The sequence below is a fragment of the Coturnix japonica genome, chromosome 5 (assembly GCF_054131305.1).
Source record: "Coturnix japonica strain WE chromosome 5, WE-NBRP24, whole genome shotgun sequence".
Classification (NCBI taxonomy): Eukaryota; Metazoa; Chordata; class Aves; order Galliformes; family Phasianidae; genus Coturnix; species Coturnix japonica.
Genome location: NC_140667.1, coordinates 3,078,266 through 3,099,278, shown reverse-complemented (window position 1 = coordinate 3,099,278; position 21,013 = coordinate 3,078,266). Strand labels below are relative to the sequence as shown.

Sequence of the window (21,013 nt, the reverse complement as noted above, 5' to 3'; positions counted from 1 at the left end):
CAACTTCCATGTTTCATGCACTTAGGACAAGTCTTTTCCTATGCAGACAAGTCACTGGGGCTCCACCACTCAGAGCAAATGAATTCCCACAGTGTTTGTAAAAGCACTTCTTGAAGCTTGAGCAGTGAATCAGTCACTCCAAACCTATTATCTCACAAAGTGATCATTGCTAACGTGTCAGGTCTCAGTCAAGAGTGTTAATACAGCTAATGTGTGCAGTTGATGTGCTTATGCTGAGTTTGTACGTGTGGCGATGAAATATGGGACAAAGTACACGGCAATACTTCACCCTGAGACTTATGCTTTGCCTTCCTATTTTGATAAGAATATTTTGCCTTGTGGTAGCTTAACAGATGTGCTAAGACTTTAATTAAATCAAGCAGAGTTCCCAAAGGCAGAAGAACAGTCTACTGGGGGATGGAAGAACAAGAAAATTGAGTGGGAAAAGCAGGAAAAAAGTGGGAAAAGGCATGCCAGATCTGTTTTTGAAGCTAAAGTGATATCACTTTTTTTTGAGGAAGGGAGATACGTGAATGGAATTTGATGTGAGGTTGAATGCTGTGTGGTATTCAGTATGAGGTATTCAGGTAGATAAGAATCCATGAAAGAGGTAGCTTCTGGATTCTGTTTTAGGTAAAATAGATTAAGAAGAGCTTTGTCTTCATCGCCTGCATTTTAGAAACAGTCCTCTGCAAAGAAGATCAACTGGTTGCTTTTAAGTCTCTTGTCCTCTTGCTTCTGTTCAACCGGCATTGCTATTCCAGAACTACACTCCTGGATGTCTTGCACTGTTAGCTCAGGGATGTTCATTTGCAAGCTCATAACAATTACCCTTAAGAAATGCCCTTTTGTGTATGTCCTCTGTTATTTAACATGTTGTTTATCAGAGTTGACTTCCAAGATAAAATTATTATATTGGAACTTGGTGACTAGTCTTTGCATAGCATATTGTATTTTAGTCTTGAATATATGAAGCTACTTTTCTAGTAACACACAATGGTTCTGCAGCTCAACAAAAACACAAGTGTAGATGCTTTTGTGTGTGCATTCATACATGCATGAAATAAAAGCTGTCACTCGCTGAACTGCAGAGGTGATATGGTATTTACATTGTAACACAGTGCGCCTTATAGAGCACAGGCTGTGAAATTGGGATGGTTGGGTTCTAGTCATACTTTGCCCCAGTTATAGTCTTTCAGTTATAACTATTATAGTGAGGGTGTGAGAAGTGGTTTCTGTCCCATGTAATGGTGTAACATGTCTGAGCCCTCCTCATGGAACTGAAGGTGTATAAGTCCATGGGACCTGGTGATATCCATCCTAGGGTTCTGAAAGAGATGGCTGGTGTGGTTGCTGAGCTGCTCTCTATGGATGATGGATGGATGTCACCTACTTGGACTTCCACAGAGCCTCTGATATGGTCACTCACCGCATCCTTCTTTCTAAGCTGGAGAGGTGTGGATTTGAAGGATGAACTGTACGATGGATTAGGAATTGGCTGTCTGGATGCAGTCAGAGGGTTGTGATTAATGGTTCTGTGTCAGGGTGGAGGCTGGTCATGAGTGGTGTCCCTTAGGGGTCAGTTCTGGGACCGGTGCTCTTCAACATCTTCATCAGTGACACAGAAGATGGGATCAAGTGCACCCTCAGAAAGTTTGCTGATTATACCAAGCTGAGTGGGGCCGTCAGTACGTTGAAAGGAAGGGAAGCCATCCAGAGAGACCTGGACAGGCTGGAGAAGTGGGCCCATGTTAACTTAATGAGGTTTAGTAAGGCCAAGTGCAGGGTGCTGCGTTGGGCCAGGGCAGCCCCAGGTATTTATACAAGCTGGGGGAAGATCTCCTTTTCACACAGAGGGTGGTGATGCACTGGAACAGGTTGCCCAGGGAGGTCACGGATGCCCCCTCCCTAGAGGCATTCAAGGCCAGGCTGGATGTGGTTCTGGACAGCCTGGTCTAGTGATTAGCAGCCCTGCATGTGGCAGGGGGGTTGAAACTAGATGATCACTGCGGTCCTTTTCAACTCAGGCCATTCTATGATTTAATAAGACTGCCAATAAACATAAGCAAAAAAGGCAGAATGTTTCACTGCAAGTGAAAATACAATATTTATTGAGTTGTGCATTTCTAATGCCTTTATATAGGATATTTGTGTCTAACATCTTTGAAGTTGTTATACATCAATATGTGATCTCCCTTGAAATACGCATAACAGCAAACAGATTATCTAAAGCTAAGAAAAGCTACCAAAAATTCTGGTTTTTAAATTCTGGGTTAAGCTTGGGCTTGGTGATCTTAAGCTTTTTTTTTCCAACCTAAATGACTCTATGACAGCAGTTGAAGAATATTTGTGCTGAAGCTGCTCATCTTCTTGAGGATTTCTTTTCCCTTGCAATCATGGTGCGAACCAGGAGCAGAAAGCAAGACTCCCTATTACTCATCCCCTTCCTCAAAACATAGAAAAAAGTAACAGGAAAAATAATTCCTTCTGTTGCAAAATTCTATGTGATTTATTAAACTTTCTCGGTATCGTTGAGCATCAATTACTCCCTTGATGTACACCTGTCTTCTTCTTTCCCCCTCTTCCATGCTGTATGTGTGGGCATGTAAAGGAAGGATGGAACAAGTTGTAGCTGTTGATATGTGTAAATGAGGTACCTGGTAACCTGGGAAAGTTGGCTTTTTTTTCTGGAAGAGAAAATGAAAAGCTGACTGCACTTTTTATGACCCTTTTACTGTTCTGTCATAAGTATCCATGGCAACATGACTGTTTCTTTCATGCTGGTATTGTATCATCAAAATAACAATACATGTGGATTCAAATTAACATGGTCGAATAGAACTTGCAGCCAAGTGTGTCTGAAAGGAATGCTGTCATTGGAATGCAGAAGTTTTCAGACATTATTTTACTCCTTCCTTTTTTTCGGCTGTTTATATTCCTTTCCAAGAGTTGTCTGGATGAGGAGCTAGGAGATGGTTTAGTGGTTTGCTTAGGTATGGTAAAGGGAAGATGGTTGGACTAGATGATCTTGTAGCTCCTTTCCAACCTTGTGGTTCTATGATCAAATGAAATAAGAAAACAGTGAGGATAATCTCAAATGCTCTGAAAGTCTTGTTGCTCCTGCTGGTGTCTGGTCTTTAGAGATATCAATGTTTCCAAATAGCATTTTGGAAACCGTTCCCACTCTTAACCTTCAGCTTGGTGTGGCAGCGGGGTGAGTGTGTATCTAATTGATATAATGATTAGTGAATTCTTGGTGTGCAGAGGTGATACCACTCCAAATCCAGTCTGTAAGGGTGATTTGTTACATGATGCTTCCTTCAAGCAGTTCTTGCCTCTGTAACCATGAATCTTATACAGATTCACTTCAAACAAATAGGAAAATGCTGATGCTATTTTCACTTCCTTTTCTGTCTTCTTCCAGGCAGATTCCCTAAGCTCCTCTGCCGTAACCTAAAAGCCAAGTGCCAGCTGCTGCCTGCCTGTCCCTCCCCATCCACTACTAAACCCTCCAGGACGCGGCTGGAGGCAGCACGCTGACGGATCGCCTGGAGCAGGCTGTGGGCTCGCAGCAGCAGCTCGCAGCCTCTGACATCACTCCCGGAGCTCACATCCCACTCCGAGCTCCTCTCGTTAGTCGTCTGTCGGTCGGGAGAGGAGGCAGGAGACGCTGTGAAGAGGATCGTGGAGGAACAGAACGAAACAGAGGGGCTACATCATGAAATTCCTCCCTGCTTATTACTTGCTGCCTCTTTTTCCTGCGCTGATCTTCAGTGCTAGGTGAGAGCTATTTTGCTTACAGTTCTGTTTTGTTTGCTATTTATTCTTTTAGAGTTGGGATTTGCAGGGGGAATAAGGCAGGTTTCAGCTGCTGCTGGGAAGTTTAAAGTGTGGGTATATTTTCTGTTTCTTGTCTCCCCCTCCCCCTCTTGATCCTCTGAGAGACACTGAATCTTTTTATGTGTCATTTCTGGGTTTTTGTATGCTGTTCAAGAGCTGCTCCTGTATAAGTTGACTCACAGCTCATGAGGTGAAGCAGGACAGTGAACAAATGTAAACTCCATATCTACAGCAGCAATAGAATCGTAGACTTAACATTGCTGGAAATAACCTCAAAGATCATCCAGTCCACATACCACCAATATTACTCCGTTAAACCATGTCTGTTGCTACCACATATAAACACCTCAAATAGTATGGGAAATAAGGAAGACAGAATGCTGAAATGGAGAATGTGCTAACATTTTCCCTCATTGAGTGCAAAAAACAAGCACTTCGATAGTCTTATCCCAGCTCAGCCTTTTGCATCCAAACAGAGACCTATGGCTTCTCTCCTTTCCGGTGAAATACAGGTGAGGTGTTGCAGTGTTATCTCAATGACAGGAAATGTTGAAAAGTTCCTGCAATCCAGCTGCACTCCTTTCTGTGCAAGTATAGCATGAGAAAATGCAAACAAAACCTACTGGAACCTCAAAATAAAAGCTGTTCTGAAGTGCAGTGCTCTGATAACATGCATTACACAGTTGCTCAGAGATAGTAAGTTGTCTGCACTGTGGGCATAACATGTGTAGCAAGGGGAAGATACAGCTGATAAACTCTATCCCATTGTCTTGTTCAGAGAAGAAGAGTTAATGCTGAGTGCAAAGTAGGTGTGTTCTAATAATACTGCTCGCAGTTCAGGCTTCTTAAATTCCCATTGCTTGACAGAAAATTAACCTAAATTTAAAGCATGACATTTCTCTGCTGTGCTATAAGTACCCTATCAGCTTCTAAGTCCATAAAGAGGATGTGTGCATTTGTCAGGAAAATGCCTGATAAGGCATTTCTTCCTGTAGTTGTTTGTTTTTGCATGTTTGAAGCCTTAATTGTTCATAGAGTTTAAAAAGGAAAGTGCCTGCTAGGTACTCAAAGTAAGGTGGAGCAGGAGCACCTCTCAGTGCATATGCAAACACAGGACTGTGAAACTGTAAGATCTGAATGCAGGGAGAAGTGAGGAGCATCATGATGCTTCAATTATTATACTACTGCACGCTTTTCCTTTTGGGAAGTGATGGGGTTATGTGTAACTTTATTTTTCTCTAATGCTTGTGGTTTAGAGATTATAAAGCCAGTCAATATAAACAACTCCAGTGCTCTTTGAAATATAAAACTAAGACAAGAATTGTAACAGACTGATTCAATAGGTTTCCTTTCTGATTTAATAAGTGGTCTAAGGAAGCATTCACTAGCAGCCAAGTGTGAAACTCGTGAATTTAGATTAATAGTTCTACTCATTTAAAAGTAATATATTCTTTCCTAAATTATGCCAAAGTTGAAGAGGGATGGATCCCTAACTGAGGGATGGAAATGATCAGTGTGGGACTGTCAGCTTTGAATTCTGCTCAAGCACTCTTTTGTGTTGGGAAACTTTCCTTTTGTGATGCCATCCTCTCTCACAGGACATTGATGCTCTGCTATAGTGCTGGTGATTTATAAGACTGGTAAGACTTATAAGATGGTACTGCACCATCATGGTCAGCAGCTGCCTTCAGTCACTTGATTCTTAACTGCCTGCATAGAACTTTTGAGTCATTTTTCAACAGCACGTGATGGAAGCTTAAAAAATGACACAGTGCTATCAATATGCCATCTACTGGAAAGAGATTGTCCTTTATTCTCCTTCAGCAGAAGACACTGCCTGTAGTTCGTAGCAGTCAGTGTTTCTTGGGAACATATGGTTAATGCATTAGCTAGACCCAAACATAGCAAGATTTTTAGGAGCAGTTGTGTTAGCAAAAAGCAGAGTTTAATATTGTGCTGTGTGAAATTGCTTAGCTAAGGAAAAGTACAGGCCCTGTGGTGCAGAAAGATTTCCACTGTGATTTTTTTATTTCCTTCCCCTAAGTTTATAGAGAAATGAAGCATCGCTACTTAATACATTGGTGCTGAAATCAGTGAACACAATACTTAATGCAGATGTGAACAACAGAGGTGTTTTTTCTTCCTTAAGTGATATTATTGTCTTTGCCTCATGTCATTGTTTTATAGCTTCAGAAGTCATCAGCGTGTCCTCAAGGCTAATTGTAAACAAATGAATTGATGAGTAGAACTGCATTAACATGCATCTTGATGGTACTTTGTTATTGTTAAGAAGAGAAACATATGGTTCTTAAGCTTGTGTTCAGTTTTAATTTCTGGTTTTCAGAATGGTACTAACATCTTGTCATGGTCTTAAGCCATATAAATGAGCCACACTTCTACTGCATTAGAGAAAGTTCATCTTTTAAAACGAACACTTTTCTGCATTACGTAAACTTGGCTTTCATAGAATCACCAAGGTTGGAAATTACCTCCAAGTTCATCCAGTCCAACTGTTTGCCTACCACCAATATTTCCCCATTAAACTGTGTCCCTTAAGACAAGATCTGAATGTTTCTTGAACACCTTTGATGTGGCTTTGAGAGTCAGTTATTACTCCTAATCATATTTCAAGTTTCTTTGTACCGTCAAAGTGGTAATAAGATTGAGGTTTACTTGCCTGTCCGTTTAATGATTTGTTTGGATGGAAATAGTAAAATTTACTGCTCGGAGTCCTACAGGAAGTTAAAGAGAATACATTTCTGAAGCTGAAATTACTTTTCTAAAGCTTCTTTCCCTGTCCATCTTCAGATTTCCTCTGACTATTTGGTTTGGGCAGATGTAATGCAATGGTTATGTACATGTTACTTGTTTCAGACTACACTGAAAACACCTACAGAAATGAGTCCCACTGTACCGAGAATTCAATAAGTGCACATAGTCTATAATTGGCAAAGGATCTTATTTTCTCTGTGTGCTTTTATGGATGCAGATGCTTAAGCCTTCTGACTAGGAAAAATACTATTCAAGGAAGAGAATAACTACATGAAGTTATTCATTTGGTTTAGTAACTGAGATCTGCAGTACTGATTATCTTGTCCAAAGAGTCTTGCTTGTTTTAAGCTAGAAGAAACCTTTTCTATATATTAATTAAGCATTAAGATTAGAAGATTGGCTATTTAAATCAGCAACATTTTTGTTGCTCAAATGACAAACATCTGACTCATTAGAAGCATCTTGGCGTGAAGCAAAATTGGTATTTTTATCTAAGACAAGTGCCTAAGAGACAGGAAATTTTTTGTCCATGCATAAAATTTCCCAGATGCAAAATGGGATTGAAATAGAATTTTATAGTTGAGGATAAGCATAGGATGCATTTCCATAATAATATGAATAAAACTAAGCAGCAACTCTCTAAATGGCTGAGCAAACAACGGGGCTGTGGAAGGCAGAATTTGTATTCTTGTCATGTCAGTGAAACGGCTATTTCTTAATAGTATAATGGAGTGAGTGTCTTACAAAGCCAATGTTAGAAGGCAATCTAGAATTCAGTGTCTTCTGAAGAAGTCTACCTTTGTTTTGCATCAGAATCAAAGCAGTGTGCTGATTTTAGGAGGCAGGTGTTTCTTAATGCAGGTATGAGTTTTGGTCTGTTGTGCCCCTATTGTTGGCTGAGATATAAATAACTTCAACTCACTCCCTCTGTGAAATATGAGAACCTGACTCAAATGCTTGCTTTTTTCCCCATAATGTCTGTTCAAGGTCAGCTATTTTCTTTAAAGCATTTGTTGGTTTTGGTAACTTCTTTTTAAATTACATGAGAATGCTGGCGAGGCTGGATAAGGCCCCAGGCAACTTGCTCTAGATGTGGTGTCTCTGGTCATTGCAGGGGAGTTGGATTAGATAGCCTTTGGAGGTCCCTTCCAACACTAAAGATCCTGTGATTCTATTCTATGAAACACCCTATGGGTTATGGACAGATGTTCAAAGTGACTTTTGCTTAGACTGATAGGAGAGTAGAAAGAGCCCTGCCCCTTCTTAGATTCTGAGGTGAAAGAGTATAAGACTTGCTTGTGGTGATGTGCTTGACTATAGCCACACCACTGCTATGTCCTTGAGGAGATGGCTGAAAGCAGCCCTCCCATCTGGGATCTTAAGCTGAGGTCTAGCAGCATCCTTCCTTTTCCCCATGACTCTTAGTGAACTGAGGGGGGAAAAAAGTTTGTTGACTACTTTAGCCTTTAACTACAATCAATCTGTTTGTCTCCCACTCAAAGTGAAAGGGTAGAAAAGTAGTAGATTCTAGTCAAAACTGATACTTTTTATGAGATCATATGCTTTGGTGGGGCTAGTTTCTGTAGAATAATGACCTTGGAGTTGTTACACTTTGTTTTATTTCAGACAGTAAGATAACTTAGCAATGAACTCCACAAATGTAAGCCATAAACCTAAATTAGAACTCCAGATAGTTTATCTTAGTTTGTCCAGAAATACTATAAAATAAATTATTTTGGGGCATTTATGATCTATTAAGAAAAAAAAAAAAGAGGAAAATGAGGGCAGTAGAAGGATGGATGATGCTAGAAAGAGAAAAATAGACACCTTCAGGAGTAACATCTCATCTGTGGATAGAATTAAGTTCTATGTAATATCAGTTAAATCTCGAGGTTTTCTAGAATTCAGTCTTAAAAATGTAATGGAATGGTTGGACCTCTGGTTGTTAACACTATGTATAATGCATTTCTGCTCAGTGTGCTAGCAGTAGAGATGCTTTTGAGATTTCAAAAGTCATCTTTGTTTTCAGGGAAATTGTAATTGACACTTGACTCTTTTTCTTATTTATTAGTTCTGCTAGGTCTGGATATAAGGATATCAAACTAATGTTGAAATCCCTCCTTCTACAAAAATGCATTTTCATATTGCTTCTATATTGAACAGAAACCTGTTCCCAGACGGTGATCCTTACAATATACCAATCTGCAGACAAATAAATCTAATCTATGCAACTTGTCACAAAGCGTTTCTCCTCGTTGTCTGGTTTTGCACACTGGCTGTCTTGTAAGGGTCAGGTCTGTAAGTATTTTCTGAATGGAGGACAAGCATTGTTTTTGCCAAAGAGATTAAAGATATTTCAGACTATCCTTCAGTCCCAGTATTGTGCCAAGGCTTAAGATGTTGTATTTGTTATATTTGGTATTTCAAGCTTATTGGAGTGGCAGGTGTCTTTCCAAATTCTGAAGAATAAACGTCTGAATTGTTCTCAACTTCTTGTGCAGTTACTCACCAACCTTCTCACTTTACGTCATTTCACTCCCACGTTTATTAATACTTCCTTTTACTTCGTATTAGAGGGGGCGCTAAGAGATTGCTGAGATCTCTGCTCTGTTTGCTGTTCTGGTGAATCACAAGAGAAATTATTGTCTAGGATTTTTGAGCTGAAGAAATAAGTCAGTGGAATTGCTTAATATCTTATTTGCTAGTGTTGATTGACAGCATCTATAGAAAGCAGTTCACCCAGATAGTGGTGATCAGTGGCCCCATGTCTGGATGGAGACCAGTGACAAATGGTGTCCCACAGGGGTCAGTACTCAGGCCAGTATTCTTTAACATCTTCACAAGGGACATTAACAGTGGGATTGAGCACACTCCCAATAGCCCCTGTAATCTCACTATAGTGTAACCCTTTAATATCTTTGCAGGAGCTGTTATGAATCTTTGCAAAACTTGGTTGAACAGTGAAAAGGGGTCAGGAAGGAAACAGATTGCAAGGCCTTATAGGTCAGAAGAAAAAGGTAGTTGTTTACTAGTACCATATATGTGAATTCACAGTACCTGATTTTTTCAGTAGTGACTGGTTGAGTCTATCAGCCCTGCTGCAGGTCTACCTGCAGCGCGTTTGAGTTCCTGGCATGTTCTCTCCTGGAAATATTCACTGTGGCTTTTTTGTTTCCTTCGCTTCATTTGAAAGGAGCCAATTTTTGCCAAGGGACCAGACATTTCAGAAAGACTTAATACCTATAATTTGCATTGGAGTTTCTTTAAGTGTGCTGAATGAGCCTAATCATGGTGCCTTTTGAATTTCAAATGGAGGACTGCATGATGGCTGATAGACATTGTGAAAATCTGGACATAAATGAGAGCTATACACTTGAAAATGGGACTGGTATTCAGCTGCTGAGTTATAGCTGGGGTACCAAATAGTCACAATTGTTAGAAATCCATTCTCACCCCTTTCAGAAAGTCTAGCTCTGCAGCTCTCTTTGTTACACTGGAGTTGAAAAATAAGGTTATTTGGCTAAACATAGAAGTTAAGGCTTGGGAAATGCTCTTGTAACCATGGTGCCCTGTGACAGTGGGGCAAGAGGGCTCTTAGAACTCGGCATCCTTGTGCTCTCCTTGTGTTATCTTCATTAAGTGTCTCTAACTGGGCAATAGGTGCAGCCTGTACTATTTAACTATGAGGAGAACACAGTCTTAGAAAACACTTTCTGTGAAATCTCTGTATTTGTACACAATGATGGAAAAATAAACACACTCAACTGCATAGACAGTGAAAAGAGATTTCTCTGTGGTTGCTTTTCTATTTTCTTGGAAAATGACTGTCTGCCATTCAGTGCACACAGAGGTGCTGTGGCTCAGAAAAGCTTACAAAAGAAGTAATTTCATTTCATACCTTCAATTTAAACCTTCCTCTTCCTGTTTCAAATGAGTTCTTTCCTTAGTTTTTACTTAGCTGGAGCCCTTTTGACTCAAGGGAGGAGCCCTTTCCCAAGTCCATTTGAAGAAGTGATTAATTATTGTTTAAAGCAAAGTTTCCTATCCAGTTTTTACAGCAATTTAATATTATCTGTTTGATGTGAGACATGGTACTGCTCCTTTCATACATACCTAAGACTGGCAAAAAGTAAATAGCTTCTGAAATAGCTAGGAAGAAATGCAAGACAGTGAATACACCTGAAGTGCTTTAAAATTACAGGATATTTTCAGCTGAGATGAACCCCCACAGCACTGGTTTATAGCATGTAGTCTGGTAAGGCTTAAACTATCTCCATCAAATAAATGATGAATGGAAGCTGGGGAGATAGTGTTATACATTTGCCTTTTTACTGTAAGGACATCACGTGTTTACTGCTTAAACTTGATTATATCACATGTTAAAAGGATGCTTTTATATGTAGTAGAAAACCTTCCTTGGTGATGTTTAGTTATTACAGGAACATGATATTTTTGTTTGACTAGATAACTCCCATGGAACAGTGGGAAGTTGACAAGAATGGCAGATACCAGGGGAAGTTGAAAATATCTGGTATGAAATAACTTCATCTATCTTAAAACTTTCCAAGTTACAGAAAAGGCATCATAAATGAGGAATTGCCGTAGCTGTTCTGGCACTTCATAGGATGAAATATGGAAGTGGTGGTGGAAAAACAGCTTGATTTAATATCTGTTTGTAAGAAGCAGATTTAAAGGGGTGTTATGTAATGAATGACAACACTGAAGTATTGATACGATCCTCGAGATCCTCTCTTCACCTATATCTTAACGAAGACCGACTACATCCAGGCACTGCTTTTTCTATACAATATGTTGCTGTATATGTAAATGTGTGTGAGATACAGGTGTGTGGAAAGAAGGAGACTCAATCTGCTCTCCCTGTTACTACTCAGTACTTAAGTTCTGATACCAGTGTATGCTTAATTCTTTAAATCTTAAGAAGTTGTAGAGAAATGCTCTATACTCTTTAAATTTAATAAATTTGTGTAAATCTTTCACTGTTCTGCAGATTACACATCATGTGTAAGGGTCTTAACAATCATTACTTGCCTCATGCTAATGAGGGTAGAGAGAATTTGTACCTTAATTTAATGAAAAAGAATGGTGGTGAGAAAATCCTCTGAAGGGAATGGTGAAAGGTTACGGTGGGTTTTGATAAAGATAAACCTGAAACTGCAGACTTGCATACAATGTCATTAGTGTGCATTTTTAATTGTGAGATCTTTTGCTCAAGGGAGAATGTATAAATACCTATAGCATATGTGTCTGCATGTCAAGGTTTTCACTGTTCATTATGTGTCCACAGCTTGTAGAAGGACTGATTACTGGCTATTCTCAGTGACTTGAATTAGATATGCATACTTGTCCTTATAAGCAGTTAAGTGCTTCATAGCAGCTGCATCATTTGTTTTGTTGTTTGTTGGGGTGTTTTTGCATCTAAGACATTACATTTGGATATGACTTTTGCAAATGGAAACATCAAATGATTTCTGCACGCAACATTGTTTTAATTCTTGTACATTCTACTTCCTTCAAAGGCAAGAAGTTATGCTGTAGACAAGCATGGTTTCTGGAATACAGACTAATCTCCAATTACTATGCTAATGTATACTCTTGCTGTCTTTCAGCTGAAGAAATTTACACTTCTGTGTAAAGAAAATAAATACGTTGAAATGCAGAGTATCTACAGAAAGCTGTTATGTTGATAATGCCATTAGCTATTGCCATAATGCCACAAGTATAGCACTCCTGAAAAGGTGACTCTGGAAACTGCAGTTTTCAGTGCTTACTCAGCGGTATATTATACTGATGTACAATGACTGAGGATTTAGCATCACCCTATGGTGTTGAAATCATTGTTTTCTGCTTCCAGTGCTTGAGCCTTTTGACCAATGTTGTGGTATGCTGTTCTTAAAAGGAAAACAGAAGAAAAAGGAAAAGTAATGGAAGCTAACAATCAGTGATTAGGGTGTATTCTTACAGAAAACACTAGGATTAGAAGCTATTGATGTATAGACTGGTATCAAGCAATAATAGTGCTAATGTTTGCAAGACAAGTGTCTAGAGCCAAGAACAGTGTTCCTTCTTTAACAGTCATTACTTTGATGCCTTCCAGCATCATTTTCAACCGAGGTAATTTGGAATGAAGTGTTATGGTTTGTTTTTGTGGGAAGAAGAGAAGTGGGATGAAATTTATCTGCTTTCTTTTATTTTCTTTATCTTCTTTCTCTAAAACTGTAATGGAAAGGAAAATGTAAATCTTAGTTTAAATAGAAAAGACAGAAAAAAAATCTGATATCATTATAAAAAAGAGAAGAAGCGGAGTGGATTTTTTCCTTGGCAATGTTTCCATCACTTCCACCTCATTTGGGATAAAACGGGGGAAAAAAATGGTGATTTTGGTACAGTTCTGTATTAGTAGTAGTTCTTTACCCACTTGCAGCTTGAATGGCTTTTTCTGCAGTTCTGAGTAGAAGTCTTCCTCATGCAGAAACTACTCGAAGCACGTAAAATACCTCTCTTGCAGTATACATGAGGCTGAATGTTTACATACCTGATTTCAAGCTACCTTGAAGCTTCTCCATTATAAGAAAGCAACAAATATGTAAGTATCTCTGTCCCATCAAGAGAAGACCATTGGCTTTATAAAGATCCTTGTGGTTTTGCAGCCTTCATTAAAGCTTGCCCAGTTCAGGTGGCATGTAGTCCTTGGGCATATTAAATGGCCTGGCAGGATTTCACTGGAGTAAAACACACTGTAGCTTCAAATCAATTATTTGATCTTTTTTGGTAATGGCTAAGAAAAACAGCTCATTTAACACCTTTGCAGTCACTGTGCCATCCACTGAATTGTCAAGACTCAGTGGGATCCTCACAGCATCTATGTGAGAAAAGAGGATAAGAAATTGGTAACTAGTTCAGCAAGGACAGAATGAGCAGCTGTGAGTGGTTCATAGGATGTTGTTAGTTATCTGCACAGCATTGGTAATGCAAGTGGTGATTGGCAGGATGTTACTTGATTGGTGGTAATTTGATGAGTGCTGGGATAATGTGCCTCCTGATCTGCAAAAGTGAAGGATATGGCATCACATAAGCTGTACTTCAGTTTATCTGATAGTTCAGTAGGGAGCTCAAAAGAATAAACTGTGTATCTGTAAGTAATTAGACATAGCACACTGACATAGGTCTTTTCCAACCTTGATAATTCTGTGATTCTGTGACAGGAAGAGCTGTCCATCATAGCTGAAGGATGGCTCTGTTCAAACCAGAATCTGGCTAATTTAGTGTTGAAATTGTGGCTGGATCTGTGCCACTAAGAAAAGAAGAAAACAATGCTCTCTATTTAAGAGCCTCTCTCTGAGGTCAGTGACTACACTGCAATGTGAGAATTACTGTAGTCCCTTCCAGGATTCAAAGAAGGAACGCAATGATGTGTTTTGGATGGAACCAGCTCAGGTTGTCAGCTGGCATCTGCAGCATTATGCCAGCTATGGATCTGGCCATGGGCCAAATGGATTCACATTTGTGAATGTTGCTTCTTTGCCAGTTCAACGAGTACTTGCTATATTTTGTTCCAAATCAGTATTTAAGCCTGGATTCTTAGCTGAGATGTTTAAAAGCAGCCCCTGTTTAACACAGTGAAGAGCAATGTTAGATAATGACTTGTTTCCAAACCTAAGCTTTCAGCCATTTCAGACTGTAATGCCTTTCTGTGATGCTGAGCAATCCAATGCCTTCCTTCTTACACACCTGCAGAGCTCCTTCCGAAATCCTCATTTATTCTGTAGTAAGAGAAAGACATGGAGGTGGAGAAGAGAAAATCATGTTTAAATGGGGTATAACGCCATTTAATACATCTCTCTTGTGTCACCCTGCCATCTTTCACTAACAGAGGAAATCAGTGCTAATTAAGAGCTTAGTTTAGGCAGGCTGTAGTAACTGAGTCTACTTTTGTGGATGACGCTCTCCTTTTCCTTTTACATGCTTACCTTAGTTAATTAAGGGCCATACATACACCATTGACAAGCTTGATGATTTGTGCAGCTCTGAAGGGAAGCAGTGTGTCTGGGCCTGTGTGTTTGGAGGTTCTGACAGGTGGGTGTGAAAGGTTTGCTCAGCTGCTGCTTGGAAGAGGAATTGCTGCTGGAAACCTAACTTGTAGAAACACAGCTGTCATCCTGCAGTGGAACTGCTCTTTCCAACAGGTAAAAGAGAAAGAACAGTAGCACAACAGGAGCTAATAAGTAGTGAAGGATGAAGATTGCTTGACAGAAACAGAAACAATGAGTTAATAGTAGATTGAGCTAGAGCACTGGAAATAGCACTGGAATTTCCTGTAAGATTGACCATAAAACTATAGGAAGGTTTACAGAAATGAAAGAAGAACTGAAACATGCATACATTTCTGTTAATTCAAATAACCAATGACTGTGAAATCCTTGCTATTTTCAAGTACAATGGCTGAAATTTAATGGAGAGCAGTTTTAAGTAGACTTTGAGCCCAACCCGCAGTAGATATCTTTGGGGGGATTTTCTACTTGATGATACTTCCAAAGGTTGGCAGTGCTGTCAGATAATGCCCGTGTGAGTGAGATGTTACAAGAAATGGATTTTTTTGAAGGATTTATTATCTCTTGAAGCATTTCTTTTTAGAGGTTCAGTAGGAAGGCAAAGCATAGTAGTATACAGTGACTTACAGCCTAGTAGAATAAACAGAAGGAACCAAATCCAGCCTCTTCTAATCAGTCATGAATGTGTGATTGTTCACTAGTTAATTCCTGTAACCTCCTGTTGAAATTACTGAATTGGAATAATTTTGTTCCTTCATAAAATGCTGATGTGCGAGATCTTTTATTGGAAACTCTTCTAGTTTCTTATTAAATTTGGTATTAGTATGCCACTGTTGAATACTTTAATGAAAAGTAGTAAATTGCTTCCAGAGGAAACAATTTGTCATTTAATATATGGTGGTGATGTTTAAGTTTTCAGTACCTCATCAGTCGGAACTTGGAGACATTTTAGTTTACGCATGTAATCATAAGTATTATGTTAGAAACAATTCTGTTCTGAATGGTAATTGCAAAATTATTTCTATTTAGCTGGTAGATTACCATTAATCATAGGATTACCAAGATTGGAAAAGACCTACATCATCCAGTCCCACCATCCACCCATCACTAATAGTTCTGACTAAACCATGTCCCCCAACACAGCATCTAAATGTTCCTTGAACACCTCCAGGGTTGGTGACTCCACTACCTCCCTGGGCGGCCCATTCCACTGCCTGACCACTCTTTCAGAGTAGTATTTCCTAACATCCAGCCTAAATCTCCCCTGGCACAACCCAAGGCCATTTGTACAGGCTACTAATATATTAATAATTCTGCTTACATGATCTAAAAGTTTCTTAAAGAGATTTTTTTTAGGTCAAAATCATATTTCTTTAATTTCTTTTAATAGTTTAGTATTGTTAAGTCTTAAGGGTAGATTTGATTCTTTTTTTTAATAGCTTCACAAATTTGCACTATGCTTTTGCACTATTGCCTTAAAGTTTGATGAGGATGAACAAATCCAAGCAAGTCCTGGGCAAGGGTTGAGAAATCCTTTGTTTGAGGGACACAGATGGACCAGGGGCAACAAGAGAGAGATGAGCTGCAGATGAATGGCCGTGAAGTGGTCTTTTGTGTGGTTCTTTGCTGTCTCAAGGACGATGGCCATCTCAGGGGGGTGCTGCACATGGCTCTTACCCAAGCACCCAGGGATGTCAGTAGGCAGGAAAAAGGAGGATAAAAGAGGGATCAGCAACCATGAAGTTAGGTTTTCTGACATCAGATTCCTCACGACCTGACACCTGTGTGCAGAAGATGCCTGCGTGCTGAAGAATGAGAAAGGTATCTGGCTTCAGATCCCTCGCTGCTGCTCTGCCAGCGGACGCTGCTGCATCCAGGTGATGACTATCCCTGCTTTAAGCAATTCTTGCTTTCTTCCTACCTTTCCTACCACCTGCTTTCCCCTCCCCATCACCCCAATTCTCGGTAGTCGCCACTCTCCTTTCCCCATCTTCTCTGTTGATTATTATTTGTAATAATAATAATTTTGCCATTGTGAATTAACGTCTAATTAACGTGTGTTCTACTAAGTTGATATCTTAGATTTAAGTAATCTCTGTGGATGTACTTGAATAAATATATCCTTTAATGTGCTTTCAAAAACAGTGAGGTATGGTTACGTTTAATATTAATGCAAAAAGCAAGCACCTAGTTAAGATGTTAAGTACAGCTATGCAAATGAATGCTTAGCTGCCCTCTATTGCAAGTTATAAGGCAAGTTAAAATGCTGGTTTTATTGCATGTGAAAGTGTTAACACAGGAACTGGTTGCAGTAGCAGAGTTAGAGCTGAGGATTGCTTGCATCCACTCCCAGTGGGGTTTATTGCTATCTGGAGTTTAACAGCCTTGGTACCCTTGGGTGCAAATGATGTTTAAAAAGTTCCATTAGCCTTATTAAACCCTGATGTGAAGTATGAGGTTGGCTTCCAGTTGTGAGCATGTCTAATTCAGAGTGCCATTCTACTGCCTCAGAAAGAAGAGTGTAGTAGGGGTTTGAATTCAGCATGCTTGCAGTACTTGTACCATGAGCTTCTACAAGCTGAAGTCAGTTTAGATAAGGTCTGTAAAGACCCATAATATCACCTAAAGGTCATGGCACCAAGTTGTTCTTTTAAACCCAATTGTTGTAATTTGACTACTAATAGTATCTAGTCTCCAAGCAGGCAGAGATCAAATAAGCAAAAATGTAAAGAAAGATCTACTTTTACTCATTTTACAGAGAAATATCTTTTTGCAGTTAAGGAGATTTTTTTCCAGACTTATCAGAGCCATCTTCTACTGAAATTCTTTACTGGATTTTACATCTTTGTTTCAATAGCTTTGGCCTATGACTGTAGGCAAATGTGGATGCTTTGTTTCACAGTTTTCTGACAGGAGAAGGATGGTTGGAGTACTTTTATCTCTGTATCTTTTAATTCATTAAGCTTGTATTTAAAATTATTTGGGGCCTGGTGTTGATTCTAAATGTGGGAGGTGAGGTCAGGAGCTCCCATATCTCATGTATGCTGCACATTGAAGCAAAATACATTTGTGAAGTGCTCCTTTAGAATGATTTGGTCTTCAGTTATATAACTGGAAAGTAAGCCAAAGGGTTAATGTTCCATAGGATACTCTGTATGACTTAACACATCTTTGCCTCTGGTGGAAGTAGAAAATTCATTTTAGTCTTTTATATGGATAACTATGATGTTGTAGTTTGGCTACAAACACTTTATAAAGCCATTAAAAAGGGGGGAAAAATAGTACATCTGATTTGGAAATAGCTGTTAGATGAAAGAAGCTGGTTTCAAAGCTGAACAAACCAAGTGACAACATGCTAATGAAGTCTACAGATGCAATAATCAAACATATGCAGTCTATATGCACACTTCTGTTCAATAATGGCATAGATTTAGAACAGTGACATTGCTACAGATGTCAAATAGAGGAAAAAATACACCCTCAAGCCTGTCAAGCTAATATTCATGCTGTGCATTTAACCTGCCCAGAATTTATGCAGTGATGAGGATGGGGTAGGCCTTTTAAGTTAATTCACCATGGAAGAATCAGCCTTTTAATATGAGGAATTCAGTAGTTTTTAATTCACCCACTCACCTTGCTGATTTTAATACAGTTACATCCCTGCAAACTAGGCAGCAGTCAGAAAGATGCATTCAAGGTTAGTTACTGTTAATGTTGCACATGCAACAGCGCCCAATTAAACAGCTTCTATTACTACATGTAAACGGAGTAATCTAGTGACCAAAGAAAAATACTCTGGATACTGTGAAATTTCAGTCTGTTGTCATGTAGAAGAGTGGTTCAGATCTGGTTTTCAGCATTAATCAGGATCTTCAGTTGTGGACATAGTGTATGGTTAATGATCTTTGATGGCAGCTAATTATCTTTTCAATTACAGTGTGCAGTGCAAGTAATTGGAAGATTTTGTTGCCATTATCGGAATAATTCCTTTTCCTGCAAATATAAAAATATGACACAAATGTCCATACTGTCATATACTGTGATCAGAAGCATCCAAGTCGTGTCTGTGAGACTGATTGGATGTTGTACATTTATGTACAAATGAATGTGGGTGTACAAATGTGAGAGGGGATTGGAATGTGTAGGACTGTGAAGGTCTGGGTGAGGTAGTGGGTTATTAATTGTGGGAGTGTGCCTTTCTAAGCATCCCAAGAGACTTGGAACGGGCTGTGGTCCTGGAGACAGCTAATGAAGAAAGGTGGGAAAATAGCCTTGTTGCATTTTACTTTCATTCTCGCAGTCCATGATTCTTAAAATTGCAGCAAAGATTCATTCATTTTTATGTGGGTCAACCACATTAAGCAACGAGGTATGAATTTTATATTGCAGTATTTACAGCATGTATGAGCATGCAACAAAGCCAACTAACTATTAATAAAGAGTAATCATAGAATCCCTTTTTTTCAGGTAGAAACAGAATAACAGCTGAACTATCTCATGAATAGATATAAGTATTGGCTGTGTTTCAAACTACTGTAGATATCATCACAATGTGTGTGTTGATGGCCAGCGAGGGACCGGTGCTTGTTACATGTTGATGAATAACAATGTCATTGTTTTTCACATCAGATAAATGCTTGTCTGGAGATGATATCAAGTACGCATTTAGGAACATCATAAAGGTTCTCTTCTATGGATGAATAAATGTCAGTGCAAGAGGTAACTATCAGTAGGTGGAACTTAGTTGGCTCTTCCTGTATTTATAAAGTCTTCGAATGCAATTGTTGCCTGGGGATTGGGTATGGGTCTGCTTGTGGAAGGCAGTTCACATTGCTTGCGTTCACATCGCTTTTCATCAATCCATTTATTTGTTGTTGTTTTTCCCTTCTTTCCTCGCCTGACCTATTAAACCACCTTTATCTTGAGCCACCAGTTTGTCACTTCATTGCACTTACCTTTTCTTATTCACCCTGAGGATTATGTGTGTGCTGGTTGAGGTCAGTCCACACTGTGGTCAAAACATTTGTGAACTGAATGCCTTATGACTGCATTTAGAGATGGACATTTAAAATCTCTTACAAAATGCATCTTACTGTCGAGGTCTGAAATACAACCTTGATTTATGTTTATGATTTTTCCCTCAGAGCTTGGTAATATGTCTCTGCTTTTTATGATGTGTGAAAATACTGTTTTGAGAAGATATATATTCACCTGTGCAGTAAAAGGCAAACGTAAGGAAGAAGAGAGTTGGTTTTCTAATCATTCAGGAGGTTGTATCTCTCTTTATTCATTTTCTGCAACACTCAACTCTGTAATAATATTTGTTGTTCCTGTTCTATGCACTATTCTGCTATGTAGCTCCTGTTTTCAGTCTTAGTAAATAAGCAATAATGCAAGGTCTGAAATGCATCTTTATGCCTTAAATTTATTCTAAAGGGAAAATAAGCTTTCTTGTATTTCTAAAATGTCATTTGTGTTAGGCATGCTTGTCATCTGGAAGCACTTTTTCTGCTGTCACACTATATTGGAATACTGTGATGCAGCAGTAATTCAACTGGATAAAAGCCTCCAACACATTGACTTGTTAAGTTACCGTGCAGCTACTTGAACAGCCTGTGCTTTCTGTGTTTGGGAAATGGGCACATTATTTGATTGCTTTCATCATGAAGTGATCCTAGAAGAGAACTTAAATATTTTGAACATGAAAGGTGATGTAATTTAAATATAAAGTTAACAATAATTTAAAGTTACGTTGTGCTTAAAATAGATATCTGATAGATTTGTTGGTACTACGGATACTTCAGGAGTAATTTAAACATTATCTGGGGATAAGGAAACCACTTGGAGTGTTAGAAGTGTGCTTGAGGCAGCCTGTAGATCTATTCCCACAGGAGTATGTATTGGAATTTACTTGCACTACTGCTTTATCATAAGCATGTGCCTGCCTCAGTAGTTGTGGCATCTGACTTCAGCTTACTGCCTCTCTCACCTGATGCTGTTATTTACTGTGAATACTGGCAGTCATATAAACGTTTCAGAAAGGAAGCAGATGAATATGCCTGAAAGCATCACAAAATGATTTGTGTCTTCATGGCAGGGCTCCTGTCTTCAAGCTTGTGGCAGAGGACAGCAGATGATATCTGTGATTTTGCAAAACATGTTCCTAGAAATGTATTTATGCCTTACTTAGGAAAGGATTAAAGCTGACTTGGCACGAGAGACATGGTATAAAGTCATAGAATCATAGAATCACCAGGGTTGGAAAAGACCTTTAACAAAATCCAGTCCAACCGTCTGCCTACCACCAATATTTCCCTACTAAACCATGTTCC

General features: G+C 39.1%; 1 protein-coding gene across 2 annotated transcripts in view; it reads left to right on the top strand.

Moving 5' to 3' along the window:
* The first annotated feature begins 3,639 nt into the window (after nucleotides 1-3,639).
* The window catches only part of LOC107314249 (leucine zipper protein 2-like), a 92,368-nt gene continuing 74,994 nt past the window's right edge, over nucleotides 3,640-21,013 (top strand). For both annotated transcript variants that reach the window (XM_015863321.3, XM_085549853.1), the window contains exon 1: nucleotides 3,640-3,780. In XM_015863321.3, coding sequence (XP_015718807.2) covers nucleotides 3,719-3,780 — 62 coding nt within the window. In that variant the 5' untranslated portion in view covers nucleotides 3,640-3,718. The remainder of the gene's footprint in view (nucleotides 3,781-21,013) is intronic.